The sequence below is a fragment of the Crotalus tigris genome, unplaced genomic scaffold, assembly GCF_016545835.1.
Source record: "Crotalus tigris isolate CLP2741 ecotype Arizona unplaced genomic scaffold, ASM1654583v1 scf7180000017993.1374955, whole genome shotgun sequence".
Taxonomy (NCBI): Eukaryota; Metazoa; Chordata; class Lepidosauria; order Squamata; family Viperidae; genus Crotalus; species Crotalus tigris.
This window is the reverse complement of record NW_024096760.1, coordinates 1,190,988-1,214,416: the sequence shown is the minus strand read 5'-3', so window position 1 is coordinate 1,214,416 and position 23,429 is coordinate 1,190,988. Positions and strand designations below refer to the sequence as shown.

Genomic DNA, 23,429 nt, shown 5'->3' with positions numbered 1-23,429 from the left:
TGGAAATTGTGGTGGTCTCCCATGGAGAATGAGACACGCAGACAGGTATCTCGGGATGAGAGCCCAGAGCTGACTCCAGCACCCTCTTTTATTGTTACTAAGGTTTTTACATCACACAGCATAATCAAAAGACGTATATAGGGGTGGTTACAATGTATCAAATAACAGACACTTTCCAGATGCAAGGCTACTGCAGGTGTTCTTATCAGAGTCTGTCCAAAAGGCTGATGAATGTATCCTGTGTCTGAAACAGTTATCTCAGGCCCTTGTGGGAGATGTCCATGGGCAGATGCAATTAATCCCACATCTCCTCCTTTTCTGTTTTTTCTTTAATGTTACTCACTTCCAGTTCCAGAAGGGATCTTGATTCACTGATTAAGGCATCCTTCCTAGTGGAGGGCGTAACATTTTTGCACATTTGCAGGAGGGAGGGAATACATTGAATGCAACAACATAGCAATACAAATAATATCAAAATGGTTACTATAATAGAAATCAAAGATTGTAGCCAGGATCCATCCGGTAGCCAGGACCAAAGGGCACCCCAAATATCCACGGTGCCTGATCCATCGCTGCGTAAGGGATTATTCTGGAGCATAGATTCCATTTTTCTAGCTGTAGCAGAAATATTAGGTTGAAAATCATGTATATACATACAACAATGAGAATGAATTAAAGCACATACACCGCCTTTTGCTGCTAAAATAATATCTAAAGCATACCGATTTTGCAAAACTACTTCCCTTATTTCCCCCATTTCTTGATTAATCATTTTAATGCTGTTAATTGTTTCATTAAACATATGAACAGTCCAATTGTTAAGCAAATGAAGGTCTCTATAGTTCATGGCAACTCCTAGATTGGGTAGAATCCCTCTGCTGATTTGAGTCTCTAAACTACCACCCAATGTTAGGGGTGGATCCGAGGAACCAGTATCACGTTTGTTCCGCAGGCGTCCATCAGGGAGATGAGGCAAGGCATATACAGCAGGAGTCAAAAGGCCCAGTGTACAGGTGCCTTTCCAATCCTTAGGCACCTGGCGATAGGCTCTACGGCCACATAGTAGCCACATATCGGGTAACTCATAATAACCCTGGTGAGACTCATTAGCAAATGTTATTATGGATTCCATGTCAAGGCAAGCCATGTAGGTACTGATGTTTGTCCATTGATTGCTTTGATAAGTGTCATTTACCTTAGTAAGGTTACTTTTGATGGATTTACATTTCTTTGCTGAATTCCATATAATAACTTGTTGACAATTACTATAAGTTCCCAAATAAATGGCAGTACGGAATAGTCCTGTGCTATAAAAACAAAATCTGGCAGGTTCCATTATACGAGCACCCACAGCATATGTCATATTCAATGTCTCTGTAGTTATGCTCCACAGCTGCTTCCATCCTGTTTCATTGAATGGAATGGCATGGAAAATAAGACCACCACGACTGTCACCAGGAATTTGCATGCAGATCCAACAGTTCGTGACGTTAAGTGTAAGAGCAGTGCGCCTGGCATCCCATACAAAAGCATTAAAAGCCCACAGTCCCTGATCCTCATATGCCTGGCTGAGGTGGTGTACGTTGAGCCATATAAGGACGAACACAACGAGCTGGAGTCCAAATGATCTCGCCATGGTCGTCTATTGCAGCATAGCCTCGACCCCAAGTAATGAGGGAGGCAGGCCCTTTCCAGGTGGGATCAGGCAAACGTCGATAGTATACCTGGGGGCGTGAAGAATCTGTGGGAGAAGCAGAAAAATGCCTGCTTGCGGCAGTTGAGCCAGGGGTGCCAGAAACATTCAAAAAGTTTAAGGTAAAAAGTACAAGATTAAGAGTGTTTTGTATCCCAGGCAAGCCGGGGGTATTTTCCCCTTTCTTTTTTGCATGCATAATTTCTTTTGGATTGCCCAGGATAGAAAAAGTACGAATACAATGATTAATAACATGTTTAGCAGACTCACCCCTTTGAGGGGTGGCCATAATAAAACCTGAATACGTGTCAATGGAAACATGCAAATATTTCCAAGGGGCAAATGGTAAATATTGCGTAACATCCATTTGCCAAAGTTGACAGCTCTGCGTCCCTCTTGGGTTGACCCCTTGAGGAACAGAGTGTGCTTGGAGGCTGCATGTGGGACATTGTTGTATGATAGCCGCAGCCTCTGTAGCTGTTAAAGAAAATTGTTTCATTAAAGCCTTCTTATTTTGATGAAAATATGAATGGCTGTCCCATGGAGTTATGGGAGATAAAACAAGGACGGAAACGTCCTGGTGAGTGGAGGCGGCCGAAGCGGCAGCATCCGCCTTGGCATTGCCTTCGGAGATAATACCAGGGAAAGGTTGGTGACTTCTAATATGAGCAGGAAAAAAAAACAAGTAGAGCGGGAATGAAGAAGGGATTGAAGTGTGAGAAATAGACTGAAGAGAGAGTCATCCAGTGAGGGTGACACATATGAATCAGATAAAGAGGTGAAAACTTTATATACATAAAGACTATCTAAAATAAGATTAAAAGGTTCAGAAGAAAAAGTTTGTAAGGCCAATATTGTAGCAGCAAGTTCAGCACGCTGAGCAGAAGTTTGAGGAGGAGTAATTTTTGTGTGCCATTGTTCACTCTCCTTCCATACACATGAACCATAAGTCTTGCTACCATCAACATACAGGGTGACAGCGTTAGGAATGGGAGAGGAGGAAATGGGAGAATGCAGAGAAATTGAAACATTATTAAGGAGTTAGAAGCGAGGGTCAGAGGGAATATGACAGGAAACAGATCCTGCCCAGTCAGCAAAAGAAAGTTGCCATACATCTGAAGAGTGTAATTGAAGCAAGTGCCTTGGGGTTGATTCCCCTTTTGGATTGCAGCTGCAAGAGTGTCCATTTGAAAAGCATTGGTTCCCACAATGCGACAGGCTTTAAGAAAATCTGCCAGAGTGGCCGTGGGACTGGAAACAATTGGTTTAAGAATGGACTGGCAGTCTGCATTTGCATATTCATAAGCCAATTTTATGAGGATTTCATTTGCTGCATCTCTGTTTGAAATTTGATGCTCAATGGCAACTTGCAGGCAATTCACAAAGTCTGCATAGGATTCAGTTGCAGTTTGGTGAATGGCAGAAAAAGATTGAATCGGGGTGCCAGACTCATCAACACAAGCCATGGCAGAAAGAACACAAGCATTAATGATAGGAAATGCAAAAGGAGTAAAAGTTTGAGCTTGAGCATTAAGGGTAGTAAAATTGCCTTCTCCAAAGAGTTGTTCTGCTGTGTATTGTGAACCTGGGTGATTAGCTCTCTTTTGTGCCTCTCTTTTATATTCAGATTCAAAGACTATGTATTGTGTTCCGTTAAGAAGCATGCGGAACAGATCTTTCCAATCTTGAGGCAACATTCTATATGCACTAGCAATTGAATGTATTAGTCCTCTAGTATAGGGACTGGTTATGCCATAATTTTTTGTAGCCTTTTTCAATTCTCTGATCATAGCCAGGGGAAGTTCCTCCCAACCCACTATTAACCCTTTAGCAGTCTGTTGGTAATTAACAGGGAACAACTCTGTCTCGGATAGTTCAGAAACGCTTAAATCACCATTGTTTAAAGCCTTTTGAAAAGCACCACGCATGATTCCAGGAGAGAGAGAGAGAGAGGAGAGAGGAGGCAACGTGGCAGGAACAGGAGAGGTTGTTTGCTGTTTATCAGAATCCATAAAATTTGCAGGGACAGAAGGGTTAAAACCAGCTCCAGGGGGTAAGGGAGTGGCCAACATAACAGACGGATTTTTATACGGTGGAGGATCTAATAAAGGCTGATGAGGCAATTCAGCATAGGTTTGAATCAAAGTATAGGCAATTTTCCAAAGGCATAAAATCTCTGGGGGGGTTCTCGGAGACTGGTGGAGAATAGTACCAATTTTCCTCCATGTATCTATTTTTAAAGATCCAGACTCCGGATAGGATGAGCAGTTAGCCCAAACGTAAGCAAGCAATTTGACAGCCTCAGATTTAGAAAGGTGACGGGTTAATTTCTGTTCCTGATCAGTAAGATATTTTTTCCTGCCAAGTAGCCTCAGCTCTTCCACATGCTGCTTTTGAGTGTGAGACATTCCACCCCCCATACTTACGAAGAGGAGTCAGTTGCCAGCAACTTCGTCGGGTGCACCAAGCCTATTCCAGGCGATAAGTAAAGGGTTGGCAGGGACGTATCCTTCAGTGGATCACGTCGGGGTCACCAGATGTGGTGGTCTCCCATGGAGAATGAGACACGCAGACAGGTATCTCGGGATGAGAGCCCAGAGCTGACTCCAGCACCCTCTTTTATTGTTACTAAGGTTTTTACATCACACAGCATAATCAAAAGACGTATATAGGGGTGGTTACAATGTATCAAATAACAGACACTTTCCAGATGCAAGGCTACTGCAGGTGTTCTTATCAGAGTCTGTCCAAAAGGCTGATGAATGTATCCTGTGTCTGAAACAGTTATCTCAGGCCCTTGTGGGAGATGTCCATGGGCAGATGCAATTAATCCCACAGAAATAGTGTCATTTGTCATGTTCCATAACCTGTTAGCATTCATATTTCAAACTGATGACTATTCAAAGGACTTTTGTCACTGGAAGGGGAATTTCAGAGAATATGAAAGCTTACAGATTTACATATCCTTCTCTTTATGATGTCATTGATGTATTTTCCTTTCTGCTAGCATCATTATAGCATTACATTCCTTTCTGCTTATTTCCAGTTTTTTCTTTGTTGATACATTGACAGTGCTAATCTTAAAAATAAAAAGCACCCTTCCTATTTTTTTTATCATAAATTTAATTATTTTAAAAATAAATTTATCCATTGTAGCTTTCATCAGTGGGAAAAAGTTAATCAGGAAATTCTTAGAACTTTGCATAAAGCACATAAGAGAACTGTATTTTTTCAAGTCATCAAAGGAATACCATTTATTTTGTTCTGGAATTATAGAATTATGTATGAATTAAATTGGAATCTTGAATTATGCTTACCAGTACATGGTAAATCTATCAGTAGGACATTATATTGTAAATGTAATTATTTTTCCCAATTAATCACTTTTATGTTTTGCCTTCCAGGATGCCCTATTAATGTCAACAACTCAGAATGTAAGAACCCTTACAGTAGTTTCCTTGGATGCATGAAACAATTTTCCATTGATGGCAAACCTATAGATTTAATTTCAGTTCAACAAAATTCAATGGGACATTTCAGTGACCTTCAGATAGATTTGTGTGGCATTATAGATAGGTAAGAGATTATATTTCAGTGAAAAAAGATTGATTTTTCATTGCTGTTGAGAATAAAACATCTAGTTATTTCAAACATGGTTTTCTTTCTGTTTCTTATATAAATTGGGAATATATAAAGACAAAATAACAACTGGTTTTCCCTAAAGTTTTAGTTATTTGAAAAAGGGATGGCAAATTTCTTTTTTTTTTTTACCAATACTGTTATTACTTGTGTCTTAGAATTTCAATTGCCCTGTAGTTCAATGTTTCTCGATCTATATTTATGGCTGTTTTCTCTGGCTTGGTGGCACTTAACAAACTATCCTCAACACTATTTTAAGGCGACATTGGCAATAAAATGTCTTGTGAAAATGTATCTGAGTCATAGATAATAAATGCACTTGCATTTGCTATAATTTGCTCAGTTTGGTGTGCATAGATTCCCAAATCTATTTAATGTCTTATGAGACCAGATTACACAATTTATTCAGGGAAAGTCAGATGAAAAGATTATAATGAATATTAAAATTCTGCATTATTCCACACCGTGCCAAACCCAATAAGCAGATGTGTTGTCTTCCTTTCCTAAGGCATAAACAAAATAATTCTATATATTCATAAATAACAATAGTAAAACATCGGCCACATTAAATTTAGCAGTTTTAGGATCTAAAGGATCTTTTTTCTCATCAAAAGAATTTATCATGTAACTCACACTTTTCTATAGACTAGAATTTTATGCCCAACAATTTATGTTGTTTCTTTTTACCAACTCCTTCTTGGTATATGAAAATTGTATGACACAAAATTGTCACACTGTCTTTGGAAGACTGAGCCCTTGAAAAAGAACAGCATATCCAAATGCATTCAATCCTTGCACTGCTATACAAATACAAAAATAGATCTTTGTAACAGAACATATTCTCCAGAGCTAGTTTGTTGTTTGGTTTTGCCTCCCTTAGGAAATATTCATATGGCATATGAATTAATAATAAAATATTTTGGCATATGGAGTTATGGTTAGGGTGAGGATCTGTTGAAATAATGTAGTGGTAGAAAATGCTGTTTCTCATTATGTCTACAATGGGTCAAATGAGACTCAGCAGACAGTAGTCTGTGGCCATTAATAACTGATCAGAAGAAGCAGTATGAAGGTAGGAGAACATACAGAGAAATGGGGGCACCAAAGTTGAACAAGGTAGGGAATATTACATCAGCCTCAACTTATTCAACAGCTGTTGACTGGTTACAGTGGTAACCCACACAGAATTACAATAAGATCCAGTTTCTAAACATATTGTTCAAGTATCCAGGAAACTAAACATCAGCTGATAACTACCTTAGGGAGCCGTAGACTATTATAAGTAAGGGTAGCTTAATGGTTAGGGTTGTATGACAACCAGCCCACTTATTGTCTTATAAAAGCTTGCCAATCTACACCTCAGTATTGCAAGTCAATCAGATGAATTCTTTTAGCTTATAGATATAAGATTGATCTCATTTCAAACAAAATTGTGGCCTGTGCATTCAGTGTAATGGATCTGAAATCTGTGTACATGTTGCTACAATTATAGAAAACTGTTTTTCAATGGGGTCTCACTATATTAAAAAAAAAGTTTTAGAAACATCCGTTCATTAAATTGTTATTTTTTTATTTTTATAGCTTTTAAAATAATAACAGAAAAAGGAATAAAACACAAAAATGCAGTACCTGTTTGCTGTTGTAACAAGATATTATTCATTACATTCTTGATTTTTCTTTCTTTTATGTCATCCAGACCTAGAGATTTTTAAAATATTTTTCTTGATGTTTTTGACTACATTTACAAAACTCTCAGTGCCTATTTTTTCTTTCTGATCTATAGTGACTATGAGCATGTCTGTTCTCTGAAGAATTATTAGAATGATCCTACTTCTTACAAAAATACAAAAAGTCTTTGATCTTTTTTCCTATACAGGCTATAACTATAGCTTGTTTAGGAATGTGTCTTACTTTCCATTAACCTTCTTTATCCTACATCAGAAGATTTTGTAAACAATTTCCTCAGTGTTTTACAACTTCAAATATCCTTTGCCTTGGATATGATAAGGATATAAAGGCTGCAAAAACTATGTCTTTGCACAGCTGTTTTGGCAGTTGCTCCTGTCTGTCTCTGCACATACCACAGGATGGCTGAGAGGTACATGAATGTAGAAAAATTACATGATGGAGCATCTGTTTCCCATCTTTTCTCTTATCCTACTTCCACATGTTGCAAAGCATCTATTTCACAAATGTAAATGCAACCAATGCTCTACATCAGACATGTCAAACACAAGGCCTGGGGGCCGAATGCGGCCTGTGAAGTGGTTTCATGTGGCCCGCGAAGCCATCCTGGAAACAGTGAGGGAACGGTCCCTGCTGCCTTGGCCCTGGCCCACAAGGACATCTGGAAACAGTGGGGAACCAGCCCCTGATGCCTCTCCCCCCCCGGGTGCATGCTGGGGAGGTGTCACCCTTTATGAGGAATGAAGAAATGCACCATTGCCTAGAAGTGGCCAGCAAATGGCCCTCGCCTACTTCACATATCCAAGTTGATGGGCTCTGCCCTGGTCCCACCCCTTTCTGCCAGAGACCTTCAGATCTGTCCCACTCCTACCCAAACCCCCACAGGCACCCTTGATGCGAATAATGTAGAGCTGGCCACACCCACCCAGTAGGCCACACCCACTCCATCCACACCCACCCAATAGGCCGTACCCACCCAGCCCCCCCGAGGGCAACTGCAATGCTGATGCGGCCCTCAATGAAATTGAGTTTGACACCCCTGCTCTACATAATGCCAACTGGAGCTATTATTTTTTATTGGGTTGTGTGGCGGATGGCAGAGGAATTACTTTGAACCAAGGGCCAATTTTTCTAGGCTAGCACATTCAGGAGAGACCACCGCAGTGCTATCCCATGTCTCAAGTGATTTATGATGTTTTTGCCTGGAGCCAGCCATAAACCATTTACAAACACAAACACTCAGGAAAGTTTCTTTCTCCAAGTGAGCAGGTTAGTTTAGCTGTTAATCTACAACAGTTTATAAAGGATCAACAACTATTTCCTAATCTTATCTCACCAGGGAGGTGATTTTTTTTTAAGAAGAGTATTTGAAATAACATAATCCTTTCCTATCTAATAGCCTCTCCTTCCACCCTCAAAGCAGAATCTTCCATTGTCTTGCATTAATATTAATATTTTTAACATGATTGCAGAGTGGGTCTGAATTTACAAATAGAGGCATCATACTAGGGACCATTTTCTTTCCTTTTCTTCCCACTATAGGGGTTTAAATATTGTTTTAATGACAGGTGTTTTAAAGTCTTGTAATAATAATAAAAAAAAACCTCCCTAGTCAGAAACTAACAAAACATTTAATTTTCTTTGACTGGAGAAAAGAAGACCAGTGTTGAAAATACAAGGATCAGATCAGCATCCTATTTGCTTGCAGCAATAATATGCATCATCTAGAGCATGGATTTCAAACTCGCCATGTCACGTGACATGTCAAGATGTATTGCGACTTTTTTTGCATTGCTGGAGCTGGGGTGGGCACCTCCTCATGATGCAATCAGCCCAAGGGCCGGCAGTTTGACACCCTTAATCTAGAGGTTTTTTGAGTAAATGGATGCTGTCTGATCAGTGAGGCCCATTATGGTAGCCATTTTAGAAAGAAACATATCCTCTGTGGCAGCCATTTTGTGTTGTGCTCAATCCATGCATTCCCAGATGTATCTCTAGTCCATTTGTATGGGTTTTCAATGAGGAATCAGTAATTGATGGATTGTTTTAAAAAAAATAATGAAAAGTATAACTTTCTGGTTCATTTTAATCCATTACATATTTTTTCTAAAAATAAAACTAAAGAACACATTCAATGGCTCTCTTAACTGAAATAATATTAAATTTAATAAAACTAATATCAGAAAAAACTAATCATAGCTCTCACTTCATTTGTTATAGAGTCTACTAAACAGTTATCAACTTATAGTCTTGGCAAGGTATTGACATGACAGTGTTGCTCTTTTAAACCAAGTACATTTCATATCATCCCAGAAAGGTCCATATTATGAAACTAATCAGTTTTTGTCATCCATTAGCAGGATAGTAGAAATTTTTTCCTGCAGAGAAAAAATCGTATATATATATAATACAAATAAAAATACGATCACCAGGAGAATATAGGTATAAAAAATATACTTTACTAAAACCGCCAAGCTTTCGTCGGGGAGGCTCCCAGCATCATCAGGGCTAAGAAGCCAGTAAACAATGATGACTTAAATGGGTTTGGGTTTTATGGACATTTGCCATTTGACATTCCAAATTTTGTGGCTGACAAAGAGTTAAATGAGAGACTAGTCTCCCATTTAACTCTTTGTCAGCCACAAAATTTTGAATTTACAGTGTTCACAATAGTAATATCTGCTTGCAAAAGATGCTCCTAGACTGGAGTAAAAAGCAGAACAGATCGCTTTATGTTTGGTAGACCGACACATAGTTATATGTGCAATCATTCAAGTCCCTGGGGTAATGTGAGTTCATACAACCAGACTGTTAAAGGATAGTTAGATAGATAGATAGATAGATAGATAGATAGATAGATAGATAGATAGATAGATAGATAGATAGATACCGTAAATGCCGGCGTACAAGGTGACCCGGCGTATAAGACGACCCCCGTCTTTATAGCCGGGCCGCATTCCTAGAACGTCGTCTTATACGCCGGAAACTACCAGTATTTCCGGCGTATAAGACGACTCGGTGTATAAGACGACCCCCATCTTTGGCGCCGATTTCAGCGCTCGTGGAAGTCGCCTTATACGCCGGCATTTACGGTAGATAGATAGATAGATAGATAGATAGATAGATAGATAGATAGATAGATAGATGAGGAGAGAAATAAATTGAATACATTAGTATCCTATTCTCTTAATACATTCTAGCATTTGAATGCCAGAAGAGAGTTTATCTGGTCATTTTAACCAGCATCTCTGGAAAAATTGGTTCAGATAAAATTAATGGTTTTTCATGCATTATATAATTTACTTTATTTGATGTCCTCCCATTCTGAGTGCCCAGAAGATAAGATGCTTATAAAATAGTATTTCAGATTTTTTTTAATGATATTTTTTAATTATTTATTTCTTATGCTTCCAATAAAAACTATACCTATGGTCAGTTTGCACCAGAGTATGCATTTGACATTTTTTTTAGACAGCTAAAGTGGATCAGATCTAAGACACCAAGAAACTGCATGGCTGTAGGCTAAATTAGCAAGTTAAAATAAAAATTTCAGAAAGTAGCAATGGGAAATCCTTTCCATGTTGCTGCTAAGAAAATTACATATAGGTGTTCATTAAATCTCTGGGAGTTGAGCTAAACTTGAAGAAGTTTCTATCTTTTTATTGGGTAGGATAAAAGATAGCTGTTTTGATTAGGTATAAATTATGATAACATTTTCTAAAAACCTACATTATTAATGAATCATATATTATTATAAAAGTACAATATTCCAGAGTGCTGATGACTCTCACCAGTATGTGAATTTGCATTCAGTTCACAAATGAAAATTTCCCCCTTATTTCTTTATAATTACTTTCTAATTACCTTACCTGTGTGAAATGATTACCCACAACTCATGTTACTAATAAATAGGTGCAATAAAATCTATACTGTACCTTAATGCTATTCCAAAATATTCTTATATTTATTTTGACTTTATAGATGCCTGCCCAATTATTGTGAACATGGTGGTGAATGCTCACAGTCCTGGAACAGTTTTTATTGCAATTGTGCAAATACAGGCTACATGGGGGCTACATGTCATTATTGTAAGTCTAAATATACTTAATAATATTAATAAACATTGAATTTTAGACCACAATAGTATTTGTTTATAGAATGCTTTTCAGTCTTTTTCAAAAATGCATAGTGCTCTTCTATTTTATGCAATCATCAGAATTGTCTATGTAGCACTTTCTTGGTTTCCCTTTAAAAGCTGAATATTATACTTGCAAGATTGCCGACATTCAATCCTATAAAAATCAAGCTTTTACAAGAGTCCTCACATTACAAGTGGGAATTGGAACTCTGTCACTGTGCTGTCCTCTCTCTCTCTCTCTCTCTCTCTCTCTCTCTCTCTCTCTCTCTCCCTCTCTCTCTCTCTCTCTCTCTCTCTCTCTCTCTCTCTCTCTCACACCCACACACACAACTGTGGTTTAGTGGGTTTATTAATATTCCCCAGCAATTCCCTTCACCAAAAATCCAGAACTGTCCCAATGAAATCCAGCCACAAGCAAACCAATGCTAGTCCACAGAGCAATGGCCATTGAGTCCACAAGGCACTTGAAAGTTTCCCAGTCAAAATAAACCCTCAGGCAAAATTAAATCCACAATACAAGAGGGTTTATGAGGCAAGAAAAGTCCAGAGTTCACAAGACACTATCCAAATCAAGGCACAGTGTCAATCCAAAGCAAGACAAGAATCACAATGAACAGAAAACACAGAGTTAGGAAGTAAACATGTTGTTCCCAACAATGCTTCCATCTGTCTGCTGTGCTAAATAGCCAATTTCCAGTGCAGCACATCAAGAAGGGCAGGCTTTCTCCTCATGAGTAATCTGGCTGACCTTCTCTGCTCCTGTCTTTTCTCTGCCCTGTTTGTTCTCGGATCAGGTACAAGAGGCAGTTCCTCTTCCTCATCACTGACCAGCTGTAGCTGCCTGATTTCCCCATATGAAGCCTCAGGGCTGTCCTGCTGCAGCTGTGCTTCAGCCAAATTTCTCTCAGATGGCTGCTTGGAGCCATTGATCAATTCCTCTCCAGACATGTCTGGAATGGTTTCATCTTTCTCAGAACTAACAACTGGAGAGGTATCTGGGGGAAAATCTGGAGGAGTCATCACAGTCACTAACCAACACAGTTGCCATCATTACACAAGGATGCTGCAGGAACCTCACTTGATCATGATTTCCTGCCAGCTTCCCCATTGATTTCCCCACTTTCTTGCAGGAAGCTGGCAGGGAACATCAGAAATTGCTATTACATGAATTGGTGGATACTACAATGACCAAAATTCCACACAGCTATCATAAGTCTGCCTCATTCAGCACTATAATAACTTTGAACAAATGGTCATAAGCCAAGGACTATCTGTACACTCTGCAATATTCCTGATTATACTGCAAGCAGCTCATCCACACATCCTGCTTCCTGAATTGTGAAGACACCATATTTATTTTGTTTGTGGACATGTTCTCACAATAGTTTCTTCATTTTGTAGAAAGCCTGCAGTCTAAGGTGTTTTAGTATGGAACTCATGCTTTTCTTGTAAAACAAATGACGGCTTCTCATCTGGATAAGGCAAGGCATGTTGAGGAGTAGGCAAGACATGTTGAGGAGATATAAGCAGTGATGTGTTTGTAATTTGTCCAGTGAGTGTTCTGGGGACTTCTTCCTACTAGCCAGGTCCTGGGCTTGGTGTTCTTGCTCTTTGGCTGCAAGGGAGAAACTCAGCTTTAGCAGCACTTCCTCCCCACCCCCCAACACTTTGATATGAGTGTTTTTCAACCATAGCAGCTTTAAGATGTGTGCATTGATCTAGGCAATGCACAGCCCTGAAATTGACAAAACTGTCCTTGAATGAATGCATGGGATTGAAAACATAATTGAAAGGACTCTATTCTAGAATTTCTGAAGCCTTCTAGGGAATTACCTTCCCAGTGGCCCCTCCTATTTAGAAAGCCTTGGTTTCTCTGTTTCTTTCTTCCCCAAATATTATTTAAAAAGCTCTTTCATTCATAGGAAGTAACCAGTTGCAGGCATAGTTTGAACATACAGTAATCTCTTTTTCTTTTTTTTTTTTTTTCTCTCTCTCTCTCTTTCTTTCACTCTCTCTCTCTCTTCCATATCAGTTTTTTTTTCTTCATAATTGCATCCTTTGTTTGGCTTTCTCTGTTTGAGTTGATGGCCACTTACGCCTATAATTTCCTATCTGAATGCTACTGCTTAAAAAGTAAACAGAGACACTTTCCCAGTTATTTTCTTTTGAAAGGTATAAATGTTGTTTACTGATGCCAAATGTTGATGCAACTTTTATTGCATTATTTTCTCCTTATTTGCTTGCATGTTGAAAGTATGTTGAAGATTTCAGCCTCCGTCTTGACAATTGTTCATTCACTTAAGTAAAATTCAAAATGATGCTCTTACACTTGTAATGGGAGATGTTCTTTTGCAGCTATATATGAGCAATCATGTGAAGCTTATAAGCACAGAGGTAACACTTCAGCCTTTTACTACATCGATTCAGATGGGAGTGGCCCCCTAGGGCCATTTCTTGTATACTGCAATATGACAGGTAAGGTGATGCATTCTTTTTACTCCCAGTTATATACAGTATTCATTATATTGAAATCTAACAAACATGAAGTGCTCCTACTTTAAAGCTTGTGAGTTGGAAAATACAAAGAGAGTGAAGGTGACTTCTCAGTTCAGAATATTGGAAATGAATTAGACAGGAAATTACAATAACAATAGGTTTACAATAAGAATGCAGAAACCTGCCTGGGTTGCTTTTTGTAACACTGATATATTTTTTTAAGCCTGAGTTTATTCCACCTATTTCTATAACAATTTGCATTCTAATTTTTTTTTTACACCAAATAAAACTGTGTGGGAATGCTTGCCTAGACATTTTTTTGTGCATCAGAGCTGACATACATTTTTATTCATATTTTCTCTTATTTTGTACATTTTTACCACTGGCGTATGCATTTGTGTAGGCAATTTTCCATAAAATATGCATTTTGACAATGTACTATATAGTCTCTTGTATAACTTTAATGTGGGAGTAGAAACATATAATCCAGAAAAGTGAAAAAGTTGAAAGACAATTAAAATTTAGTGTATATATTAGATTAGGAAATGTAGGTAGTTCATTTGATAATTACAAATCAACCAAATGAATGTTCTCCCATTGTTAGGTCCATCTGTGAAGTAATCATTTCTTCTCTATAATGTTTTCATTTTTTCTTTTCTTTTTTTAGCAGTTTTCCCTTAGCTGCATTAGCATTCACAAGTAGAGAAGAAATTGAGAAAAAAAAGTTACCATATAAGAGAAACACTAAATTTAGGGCATATTTTCATTTATTCTATACTTACAAACTATAATGACTTGATTATGCAAGTTGAAAGTCATTTATTATATTTGAGTGTTTCTTTGTTTTGTTTTTCCTATTAAAACACCAGTCACCATCACTAGACAGCATGATCTAGCCAAATACTCAAAACAAACCATGGAGTACTTATTAGGGTATTTGTTTCTTACAATAAATATAATTGATATCTTTTTGAAATAAGATGGATAAGTAGATTCAAGGGAAATTTTTTAATGTTACAGTTATTGATATTAAGTTAAATCATATCACAAAACTTTGGAATCTATTTCTGAAGAATTCTGGCTAAATAAGGTCTTTGGTATTGCCAGAATAATTATTTTGAAAAATTGGAAAATAGTAACGTTCCTGATATTAAGCACTAGATTTAAGAAATGTGTAACTTGTCTTTTTTTTTTTTAAGGCAATTTTATATAATTAAAAAAATGACTCAATACATCCTTCTTTGGCACAGGTTTCATATTTTGTAATGTTAGAAAATCATTTTTAAGATTGATTTAGAAACTGGTTTAACATTTGATGGATATGTATATTCATCACTCCTTTTTGCAGGTTGGGGGCAGTAAATAATTTTGCTTTTTGTTAAATTTTGTGTGTGTGTGTGTGTGTTTTCTTCTCTTTTTGGTTCCCCCTTTCCATTTTATTGTAAGATTTGTTAAGATAAATAAATAAGACGAGCGGTTAGTATTCAAACAGGTCTGGATGGTAACTGAGAGACTTAATGCTGATTTAAGAGAGGCTGTTTTTTATTTTTCTTTCCTTTGCCAATATTATATGATTGCATTCCTTAATTATAAGAAAATATAATGTAATCTATAATGTAAAGGTGTAAAATAGTGTATAGGAATAGTGCAGACATTTCTAGACTGTGATGGTATACTTATTGTGCACATACCAAGGGTAAAAGAGAGAAATAGATAATTTATTTGTTTTTTTTTTCTGAAAAGCTTTGGTCTAACATTTCCTTTAATATAATAACATATAGGCAAACAAATTGTAGTATCTCATTCACTTAGTACTGAATTGAAAAATAACAAATCTTCCAAAAGACATATAAAGAATTAATCATGGTTCCCTTTTCTTTTTTGTGGTCTTTTGATGATGTTCAGGCAGAAAGCTATGAAGCAATCCTCCAGTGCTGAGTACCAAATAAAGGATCAACAGCTCTCTTACTTGCATTGCTTCTCATTCTTCACTAAGCACCTAATTCACTCCATTAGAGCACTGCAGAAGTAGACTATAGCAGTGCAGTCAAGAACAATATCATAATAATGAGGCACACTTTTTTGACAGCATGCATTTATTGAGCAGTAAAGTCATCAGAATGAATATCCTATACCACAATCCTTCAAAATTATGTCATGCTTTTTTCCCTTCTTGATGTAGGCTTAGGGTGACACCATATTAGGTGAATGCCCAGTGTTGTGTCTCCTGGGCCTGATGAGGGAACTCAGCAGGCCTAGAAATGTTGCAAATGGTCCCGGGCAATCTAAAAGCTGCCCAGGACCAGACTGGCTGGCACCAGACTACTGTGCATGTGCAAGACGCGAAGAAAGAGGGATTCTTATTGGCTGGACTGCCTGGGGGTTGGAAAACTATAAAAGGCCTGCGTGCCTGTTTTGCAGTTGCTTGGAGTGGAGTGAAGGAGAAATAAAGAAGTTTGGTTTACGATGTGTCGTGCTTCAATGCCTCGAATCCCGAAACACAAAACCCAGTATCTCCTCATTGGCCCATGAGATGCCACAAATGAGGTCCCTGAACAGCAGACCTCTTTCCTTTCCAATCAAAATTGTAAATTCTTTCCAGACAGTTTCGGCTCTCCTCCCTTCATTAATATTGAAGCAATTGGTGAGATTATAGCAACATGACCTTTAGATAAACTTCAAGAACAGATATTGTAAATATCTGTTGAGAATAAGTACTGGGAGAAGGATAAAGTTTGGAGGACATCAAGAACTGTATCTCATCTTTGTCTATCTATACAAAAAGGACGATATAGATAATAAGGATTGAACACAAATTGCTATCTGATCTTGCTGGATTTGATGCTGACATTATACAGAGCTTGAAGTAGGATGCAACATCTCAAATTACCAGGCATTGTCAACGTACAGTTACATAATTTTTCAATATGCTTTGCCCAACTATAGTCTTAAGCATTTCAGTCAACCTGTGAAATACAAATTCTTGTATTGCTTCTTGGCTCCCATTTCTTAGGATTTCTTATTTGGAATAATACAGCAGTAATAAAAAGCACAGATGGCAAATATTTTCCACACCGTGACTAGAAGCAAAGGGAAGGGCTGCCACATGGTGGTGACCATAAAGTTCAGATTAAAATAGTGGATCATGCCTTGCTTTTCTGGGGATTTTTAAGAACAGTTTACATATACAATTTATATAGAAACCTTTTTATTATCTTGTGGCCATCTGCAAGTTTTAAGTTACCATTTCCAACTAGGATAGATTGATGCCTATGCAATCTAGACATTCTGAAAAATACCTTTCAACAAATCTACAGAGAACTTAACTAGGTAATTTTGGCAAAGAAAATATAGCTTCCCATGTTCGGAATCCGGGCATGTTAATGCAATGCTAATATTGAAAGCCATTCATTCAGGAGCCCTGATAATGAATTATTGGAACTACTGGCATACCTCCTATAGGGAAATAGAGGCCCAACTGCTCGTTAATTTTTTGGTCAAATCAAAGACCGGAAAGGGTTTTAATTTAAACACTTCAAGGATCAAACAGATGAAGTGAAATGCAATTTGAGTCATCTGTGTATGTCTAGGAACAGCTGCCACTGTTCTCTTCAGTCACTCCTTATTCAATATGTTAAGCAAATCCCATTGATCAGTTCCCCATCAAGAAATGCTGTCTGACAGGATGAATCTTCAGCTTTTGTTTTCTTCCTGTTTCCTCACAGTCCTCCTTCCTTTTTCTCACCAGGGGCAATGCAGACAGATGCCCATATTTTTTTGACACTGCTCCCTTGTCATAGATATTCATGTAGCTTTTCTTCTCAGGCAGTTGCAAAGGGAGGTCTCATTATCCTCTGGTATTCAGAGAAATCATTTTCAATATCATAACTTCAGGTCCAAAGCTTCAATTCCCTTCCACAGAAAGCATTGCTCTTATGCCCAGTTTGGTTGTGGATAGAATCGTAAAAGATTCCCTCTTTTCAATCACATTCTTTAAAAGAGCCTAACCTTTATGTAAAAAAAATAATTTAATGTTTAAACATGTTTACACAACTTTCCCAGCTATGCTCTTCTGCTGAGCTAACTTTTAGAGCACTTAAATCTAAACATGCCAAATGAATATAAGGCTTCTGTGGGGTTACAGGGTTACTGAAGCTGTATGTATATAATCAGCTTTAGATTATTGACCCAGTCTATAAACAATCAGATAACCAAATAAAGCACTAATGTTTATTATTGGCATGAATCACCTCATCATAAATTCTTGCTACAGCTGATTAACATGTGTTTAATAATGTTTATTTGCTGCCAGACATTCATAAACTTTCATAAACAAAAAAGCTGAAGCCAAGGTGTCTTCTTAAGAATAGTAAAAGACTTAATAGTAGGATATTGATTTGAATTTCTTTAGAAAAGCTACATTTATAAATAAATGTAGTGAATGGGCTGATCTAATTGATAGTACCAAGTTGGAAGCCACAAAGGACAAAGAATGATCAAATAATTTTAAAAAATGGATATAACATACCCTAAAACTGAAGAACATTGTGTATTCTCTACAGTGCATTGTGCTGCAGCATTGTGAGTAGGTAACATGTCAAAATCACCTTCAGCTACCAATGCTGCACTAAGACAGCAGTAAAAAGATACAGAAAATGCAAGCCTGCTGTGAACAAGTGGTTGTCTGGCTTTTCACAGGCTGGATATGGTAATCCTGAAATATATTTATGAATAAGAGAGAAAAAGAAAGAAGGAAGCAGCTTCCTCAAATAGTACAGAAGATGAGGGTTGATAAAATTTGGCAAAACACTCCCCCCCCCCTACAATGTAGGATTAGGGATTTTTACCTAATGGCTGGCTCACTTCCATTGAATCTATGCCTGGTTTACAATGTGCTCCTTCATTTGTCTTTCAAGATACCACTTGGACAATTATACAGCACAACAACACCGAGTTAACCAGAGTCAAAACTGCTAATCGAGAGAACCCTCACAGTGTGTTTTTCAAATATGCTGCCAGCCTAGAACAGCTCCAGGCTACAATTAACCATGCAGAACAATGTGAACAGGAGGTTGCTTACCACTGCAAAAAGTCACGACTTTCTAACAAGCAAAGTAAGTAATGGAAATAAATCTTATTATGCTACATAATGCATTATCCTTAACAATATATATATCTCCTAGATGTTGAATATTGCCAAGGTTAGGGCATCTTGCCATTATAGTCTTTCATTTGTTTATTTAAGTTTTGGAAGATTCATTGAGAAGCTCCCTAACCAAAAATTTCCTCAATAACAGAAAGGACAGTGTGTAATTATGTTCAAAAACATTAAACAATTTCTAACTCAATTTCTTGCCTAACCCTACTGTTAGTAAAACTTACACAAAGTGTCCGTCTTGGCTTATGCTTGAAAGACATACAATAAATAACAAGAACTAAAATTAAATCTAAATACTAAATCAGGTAAAGCACCATTTCTCAACCCTGGCAGCTTTGAGATGAATGGACTTTAACTCCCAATAATTCCCCAGCCATCATGCTGCCTAGGAATCATGGGAGTTGAAGTCCACCCATCTTAAAAGCAGCCAAGGTTAAGAAACAGTGAGGTAAAGCATTCCATGAAAGATTAAAACCATACCTACTTCGTATACTGTAAATAAAAGGATTCTGGTGTATACATCATACAAGTTTGTTTGTGAAATGCCAAACATTTTTTTTAATAAAGTAAAGAAAATAATTTAGGAAAACAAATTCATACATATACATATATAATTTTTTAAAAATTGAAAAATATATCCACATAGAAATAGCTGTCATGAAAATACAATTGCATAATGTGGAATTTAGACCTTCTGAAGCTGAAGTTTTTTGTTTTGTTTTGTGCTCCATCAGTTATGTTAAAAGAAACTGAAGACTTGCTTTGTAAAATCTGTATTTGTTTTTGCAATATGTGAGTTGGCACGCACACATACCCTTAGGTGCTGGTACTGTTTGTGTTCAGCAGTTACTCTTGTAAATAAGCAATTATCTAGTTTTCTCTATTTATAACAGGCATTTATTCTGCAAACTTGACCTCCCCCATGTGCATACCGTTCACTAAATGTATTGACAAATGCAATATTCAATTAGAGTAATAACTATAAGTCTATAGCGTTAACTTCATTCTGGTTCTGCAGAAAAAGAATTCATTGCACTCTACTCCTATATGAAAAGTATGTAAACAAGCATTCAGACCTCACCAGGTCATGTTTTGCATCCGTCTGATTAGGAACATTCATAGATAAAGTACCACCCTTCACTAATTGTTGCTTAGCGACAATTCTTTAATTGCATTACCAAACTCAATCAATACACAGCTTTATGAATTCAGCTAAAACTATGCCAAGATCATTTAGGTAGAACAACGATGTACACATGTGTAATCACCCACATGGTCTGTTAATTGATGTCCATACAAAGGGGAAGGGAAGGCTCTCTGAAAATGCACAGATTTGTTGTGCCATCTTTCTTGACTGCTTTATACTTAACCTAATCTGGTTATAGACCAAAGAACACATAGAGTTAATGCGATAGTTAATACTAATAACCCAGAACATACAATATTATGTTGTCTGTCTTATTGTATACATTTTTTTCTTCTGTTCAATCATGTCCAATTCTGGACAAGGCCCTGCAGTTTTCATGGGGGGAGTTTTTTCCCCCCACAAAAAGTGGTGCCTTAATAACGACACTAAACTGGCTGTCATGTAAACTTACTTGATGTTAAATCCAGACTGACAGACAAGGCTCAGATTACAAATCTTCAGTAAGCCACATCATAGAAGAAAGCCTCTTTGCCAGCCTCTTTGCTGTTGTTGAGTGGCTATCTGGATTTCTGCAGACCAGCCTCTAATCTATATATGTCTTACACAGGCACACACTCACAAGGGTTTGAAGTCTTTATTGAGGCTTTGCCATTCTCAAATAGTGTTCACCCCATGCAGTAACCTGCACAAAACCCAATGAGTCCAATGTTCAAGTCCGAGAACATAGAGCAAGTCCATAAAGTCATCCACCAAGTTTGGAGTCCCAAGACATCTCCACAGTCTGACCACAAATCACAAAATCAAAATCCAGTCCAAAGTCCAAGAAGCAAAGTCCTAAGTCCAGTTTCAGAGTCAAAGCTTAAGTCCAAAGACAAGAGTCATGATGGCAAAACAGATGCATGGCAAGAAACAGATGAGTTGTTTCCAGCGTCACTTACTCCACATCTGGGCTAGATAGCCACTGGCTGGTGCAGCTCATTAGGAGAAACGAGGCTACCACTTCACAAGTAGACTTGCCAACTCCATTGTGCCTTCCTCCTCTTGGCCCTGCAATGCCCTTGGATCTGGCAGAGAAGTCAGTCCTTATTGCTACTGATCTGCTGATGCTGTGCCCCTTCTCTGCCCACTGTTTCTGGCTGGTCTTCTGAGCCTCTTGGCTGCACCTACATCTCTACCCTCTCTTCATCAGCCAGATGGTCATTCAATCATTCTTTCAGCCCTTTCTGAGATTCCTGGCTTCTCCTCCTCCTCTTGCCCAACACCGCCTGGTTCAGGGTCCCCCCACATCTTCAAGATGCTTCTCTATACCCTGATCCAAAGTTCCTGAAGCTGATTCTTCCTCATCCTCTGAGCCAACTTCTGGGACACCCATTACAATATACTACTAAAACTCCTGTTTCTGTTTGTTTTAACTTTAAATTGGGTGAAATGGTCCACCATAGAGCAAAAGCTGGCTGACAAATGGGCTAATGAATAGAAAGCTTCTAAATTCCAGGACCCATTACTCCTGTGGGATTGAAATCTGTGGCCACTTCAGTGATTCTGTGACACATTGCTGTGATTGGTTGAGGTCACATGATTATCATATTCTCCTGCCTACCTCTGGCCTCTGTGGGTGAGCAGCAACTGCCTGCTTTGGAATTGAGGCTGAAATTTGAAACCTCTTAATGGTGGTAGACAGTGAAGGAAAGATGAGTGAGTGACTCAGATGCCTACTGAAGAAGAAGGGCTGGCTGTGGATTGCCACAGAGGTGAGCCCTCTTTCTTCCTAAAAGGAGGTGGCCCCAGGGAACATACCAGAATGGGGAATGGCATTGCAGGTTTTTTTTTACTGCACTGGGAGGAGCTTCCCCCTCCCCCCCAAAACAGTGGCAAGCGGTTTTATGGTTCAGCCAAGGAGGAGGAGGCTTCATTGGGATTCACCTGAGGGTCATGGAAGGAGGGAAAATGGCACCAGCTTATATTTATATATGGAAAAAAAGAATATTCCCTGCCAACTTCCCATAAGTTAATAGAGAAACAAGCAGGAAGTGTGAACTCTTCTGAAGTGATGATGGCACGGTATACCTTAGGGCTTGAAATTTGGCAGAGTTGTGACCAGGATGCATAACTTCCATGGGATTAAAATTTGACAAACTCATTTCTAATGCTCCCTGCCAACTTCCCATAAAGGAAGTCAATGGGGAAGCCAGCAATAAATTGTAAGTTGCTCCTGCAACTACTGCTTTTTTGCCAGCCTGTGAATATTCTGTTTCTCTGTTTAAGTAAGGAAATATCTCTGAAACAAGTGACCCAATAGGTCATGGGTTGTCTAGTCAAACAAATGTGAGCAGTCCAGTTTTAAGCTAGGAGATTTAGTATATTTGCCTTTTTTATTCCAAACAGTTATGAACATGCAAACTGAATTGTATTCTGGAGTCTTGGCTAATTCACTGTCTAACAGCCTTCTTTGTTTGTTGTTATTTGTGCATCACTCTGCTTTTTATTTTAATTTTGCTGAATGAACTCTGTCACAAAATGCAAAGCATTACTTTTTTAATTACATGGCAAGAAACAAATGTATGAAGAGTTGAATTTATATTCTTTTTCTGCTCAGACTATTCAAGTATATGAAAAGAAAAAGAAAATGCTTCAGAATATTTACAAAATAATGGTATTATCTTTAGCATACCTACCATATATGGAGGGCACGAAATCATGTCATAAATCTCCTTTTGCCAATAGTACATAGTTGATTTTAAAGAGATTTGAAATCCAAAGTTATAGGATCAAGTAAATATATTAAGCCCTTCTTATAGTTCTTCAAAACTTTCTCCCAGCAAAAACAAGAAAAGTTAGATCAAAAATACTGGATTGTGATGAACAGACAGACAGGCAAGCAAAATGAGGTGTTCCACAATCTGTCTATCTTTCTAGGGTGAATAGCAAAGTTTGCCAAATTTATGGAACATTCATATAATTACATATTTTCTTTCCAATTCTGGATCTATGAACCCATTTTAAAGGCCTTCTCACCAGGTTGTTGCACAGCATGTGAACAAATCAATGAATTAGAGGCTGGGGCATCATAAAGCACACATGTCAAACTCGTGATGTCACATGACTTCACACGATGTATCAGATTTTTTTACCCATTGCTGGCAATGGGGTGGGCATGGTTTCCTTGTGACGTGTCTGGCCCGTGGGCCAGCAGTTTGACACCCCTGTCATAGAGAATCTGAAAACCATGAGTTACAGTCAGGTTTTCTGCATCCCCTAGTTAGATTTTTTTTTTAAGCAAAGTGTGCAGAAGCAAATTCCATATTTTTAAAATGCAGCAGGAGCTCTTGTGGATAATTGACTATTCCCAACAAAATCAGGATCCACATGCACAGCATGATGTATTTTAATATTACTACATATTGTTTTCTTTAGCACATCATAAAGTTCACCTTTCTTTCTACTTTAAAATGGATTATCTTCATGCTTCAGA

General features: G+C 37.9%; 1 protein-coding gene across 1 annotated transcript in view; it reads left to right on the top strand.

The window, feature by feature from the left end:
- CNTNAP4 (contactin associated protein family member 4) overlaps nucleotides 1-23,429 on the top strand; it is a 73,053-nt gene that overhangs the window by 9,171 nt on the left and 40,453 nt on the right. The window contains exons 5-8 of the mRNA XM_039346409.1: nucleotides 5,098-5,269; nucleotides 11,000-11,106; nucleotides 13,512-13,631; nucleotides 18,569-18,766. Coding sequence (XP_039202343.1) covers nucleotides 5,098-5,269; nucleotides 11,000-11,106; nucleotides 13,512-13,631; nucleotides 18,569-18,766 — 597 coding nt within the window. The remainder of the gene's footprint in view (nucleotides 1-5,097; nucleotides 5,270-10,999; nucleotides 11,107-13,511; nucleotides 13,632-18,568; nucleotides 18,767-23,429) is intronic.